The following is a 2,902-nucleotide window of genomic DNA, read 5'->3' as shown; positions in this document are numbered from 1 at the left end:
AGTCCCAAATCAAGTGAAGAAACAGATGTGTTTACAACTTACTCTAACACAAGGCAAAGTGTGATCAAGCCCCAATCAGTTGTTATGGGAATAGAGAGGGAGGAAGGGATCTGCTGAGGAAGACATTTGGAGGAGGTGATACCTGGGGAGGGCTTAAAGGACAGACAAGCATGAAACACACAGAGGCATGACGGGTCTTCTGGGCAATGAAGAAGTGCAGGAAAATATCCATCTCCTAATTAATGGTGGTGCCCAGTGTGGCTTTAAAGGAGAATATGTTAGCGGACAACTATAGCAGGAAAAGGAGGGAAATATGGATGGGGCCAGCACATGGGGCCGAAGTGCAAAGTGACTTCACACAGTAAGGTCACTTGACAGGGCTTACGTAGGCAGAGCCCTTACTTACAAGGCAGCAGTGAGTCATCCTGAAGCCATTCAATACATTCTATAATTAAGGCAGAATAGGAGAATGCTATGGTGTGAACGCATTCCCTCCAAAATTCAGGTGTGTCAACGTGGTGGTATTGAGAGGTGGGGCCTTTAAGAGGTGACGAGGCCATGAGGGCTCCATGCTCATTAATGGGATTAAGGGCCTTACAGAAGAGGCGTCTGGCAGCGTTCTTGGGTTAGCTTGCTCTTCCTCTCTCACTCGGCCCTCTGCCATCTGCCATGTGAGGACGCAGCAAGAAAGCCCTCACCAGACCACAAATGCCAGCACCCTGATCTTGGACTTCCCAGCCTCCAGAACTGTGAGAAATAAATGTCTGTTCTTTGTAAACTACCCAGTCTGTGGTATTGCTACGGCAGCACGAATGAAGACGGAAGTTTATCTGAGCTATGTGAAGAAAATACTAAAATGAAAGGGTAAGCCCTTAGAAACTTAAAATCACAGAAGTTTTAATAAGTAAATTCTTAAGAGCCTACAAACAGGACTGACACCACAGCACTTTGTTATAACTTCTTTATCTTTACAATCAAACACTCTGTGAGCCACAGCAATACACTCGTAATAATCTGAAGAGATTTACACAACTAATTTCTAAATAATGAAGTGGACATCTGCATACTGGGCATTCAGATCACCTCCCCAGCGGTGATTATCTCATCCTGCCCGACAGCAGGCTCCACTAATCGGCAGGGAACAAAGGCGGCCAACAGCCCCAGTGCTCTTTATCCACGACCTCTGCCGGCCCGCTGACTTCGCTGCTAACAGGTAAGTAAAAAGGCCCCTGACAGCCACGTCTCTGTCCCCGCATGCTGACTCCTGCTTCTACACACGACTTCCCCTGTATGCTGAGGGCGTGCCCACAGTAGCCGCTCTGGTCTCCTGGGATCCAGGTGGAACCACCTCCTTTCTGGAACGCAGCCCCAACCTGAAAGTTTCTTGCCAAGGGACTTCGAGGCCGCCACCTGAGGACTGCCATCCCAGCTTGAAACCCAGCCCTCCCGCTCTCTGCCTGTGAGTGTGGATAGGTTACTAACACACCCAGGCCCCGCTGACTCACCTGTGAAATAGGGCCAAATGCACCTGCCAGGTTAAGAACTATAACGACACTGTGCCTGCAATGTCACAAGTGCCCCTGGATTATAGCTGTCTCTCCCTCTTCTACATAAAAAAGCAAGAGCAAACAGGGCAGGGGCCAAGGGAACACTCACCCTCAACACCCTAAAGGTTCTCTGAAAAATCAACTAATTAACTGAGTTAATATGAAGAAAAGGCATAAGATATTTTATTATTTTAACATGCTGGGAGGGGACGATGCACTGGGGATCACAAGAGAGTCATTTCCCACTTTCCCACAGGGTACAAAGCTTATATCCCCCATCCATAGGGAAAGGGGAGATGGGGTGCAGGAGTAAACGATTCTTAAGGAGACTCAGTGGCTGGAGAACATACAATGGCCTGGGACAAAGTCTCCTTGGCACGCGGAGCAATGACTGGTAAAAGATTCTCTCCAAAATACTGAATGGGACCAAAATAGAAGACGATGGTCTGTGACAAAAGTCTGTTCAGGTGTGTTGACAGACTCTAGTTTTGAGTCTGATATGAGTTATGTTAATAAAAACCAAGGGAAAGGACCAGAGGTGACTGTCTTCTTCTAGGCAGGTCTGAATTTTAGGCAGATGGGAAGAGAGAGGGTCAGAGGATTGAGGGATGGGACGGGGGGGTAGGGTCAGAGAGACCTTGAGGCTGCTGCTTTATTCCAGCCTGTCAAAGCACCGCATTTGGGGGTAAGAGCTTTCTGCTCCCCAATGACAGACTTAGAGAAATGCACGGAAGCCCTGGAACCCACTGGAGGCGCGCTGGAAAAGGGGGGTGAGGCCTGTTCTGGAGGCTTCCATTTCCTCCTCCTGCTATTTTCTTTCCATTCACTGACCAGTGCTCTCATGTGGGTCAGCGTGTTGAAAGGACACGCTTATCCCTAAAAGNATCATCTTTTCCCCCAAAGTATTTCTTAAAGGGGAAATGAACAGGTGGAATTTGCTTACCAGGATCATCATCCCACCTATTATTATCAAAAAATGTATCTGTTATTGTGGAAAAATGTATTAGTATTGACAAATACATCAGTTATCAGGAGAGAAGTCAAATGAATGTTTTGATGATACTACAAGGCTGAACATGAACTTTTTACAGCAGGTACAACCTACTGTGTAGTCCAGAGGTCAGCCAACTTTTTTTCCAAAAGGGCTGGGTAGTAAACCTTTCCAGCTTGCAGGCCACATTTACTCTGCCATTGTAGTGCAAAAACAGCCACAGATAACACAGAAATGAATGAGTGTGGCTGTGTTCCAGTGAAACTTTATTCCTGGACATGAAAACTAGAATTTCATACAATTTTACATGTTCTAAAACAGTCTTCTTTTGATTTGGTTTTAACCATTTGAAAGTGTAAAACCA

The 2,902-nt window shown here is 46.5% G+C and overlaps 1 protein-coding gene across 1 annotated transcript in view; it reads right to left on the bottom strand.

Moving 5' to 3' along the window:
* The window catches only part of SLC9A2 (solute carrier family 9, subfamily A (NHE2, cation proton antiporter 2), member 2), an 87,525-nt gene extending 86,101 nt beyond the window's left edge, over nucleotides 1-1,424 (bottom strand). The window contains exon 1 of the mRNA XM_008587064.1: nucleotides 1,235-1,424. Coding sequence (XP_008585286.1) covers nucleotides 1,235-1,424 — 190 coding nt within the window. The remainder of the gene's footprint in view (nucleotides 1-1,234) is intronic.
* Between the last annotated feature and the right edge of the window lie 1,478 nt (nucleotides 1,425-2,902).

Source organism: Galeopterus variegatus, unplaced genomic scaffold, assembly GCF_000696425.1.
Source record: "Galeopterus variegatus unplaced genomic scaffold, G_variegatus-3.0.2 Scaffold4240, whole genome shotgun sequence".
NCBI lineage: Eukaryota > Metazoa > Chordata > Mammalia > Dermoptera > Cynocephalidae > Galeopterus > Galeopterus variegatus.
Note: the sequence above shows the minus strand (reverse complement) of the source record. Positions and strands in the feature narration are given on the sequence as shown.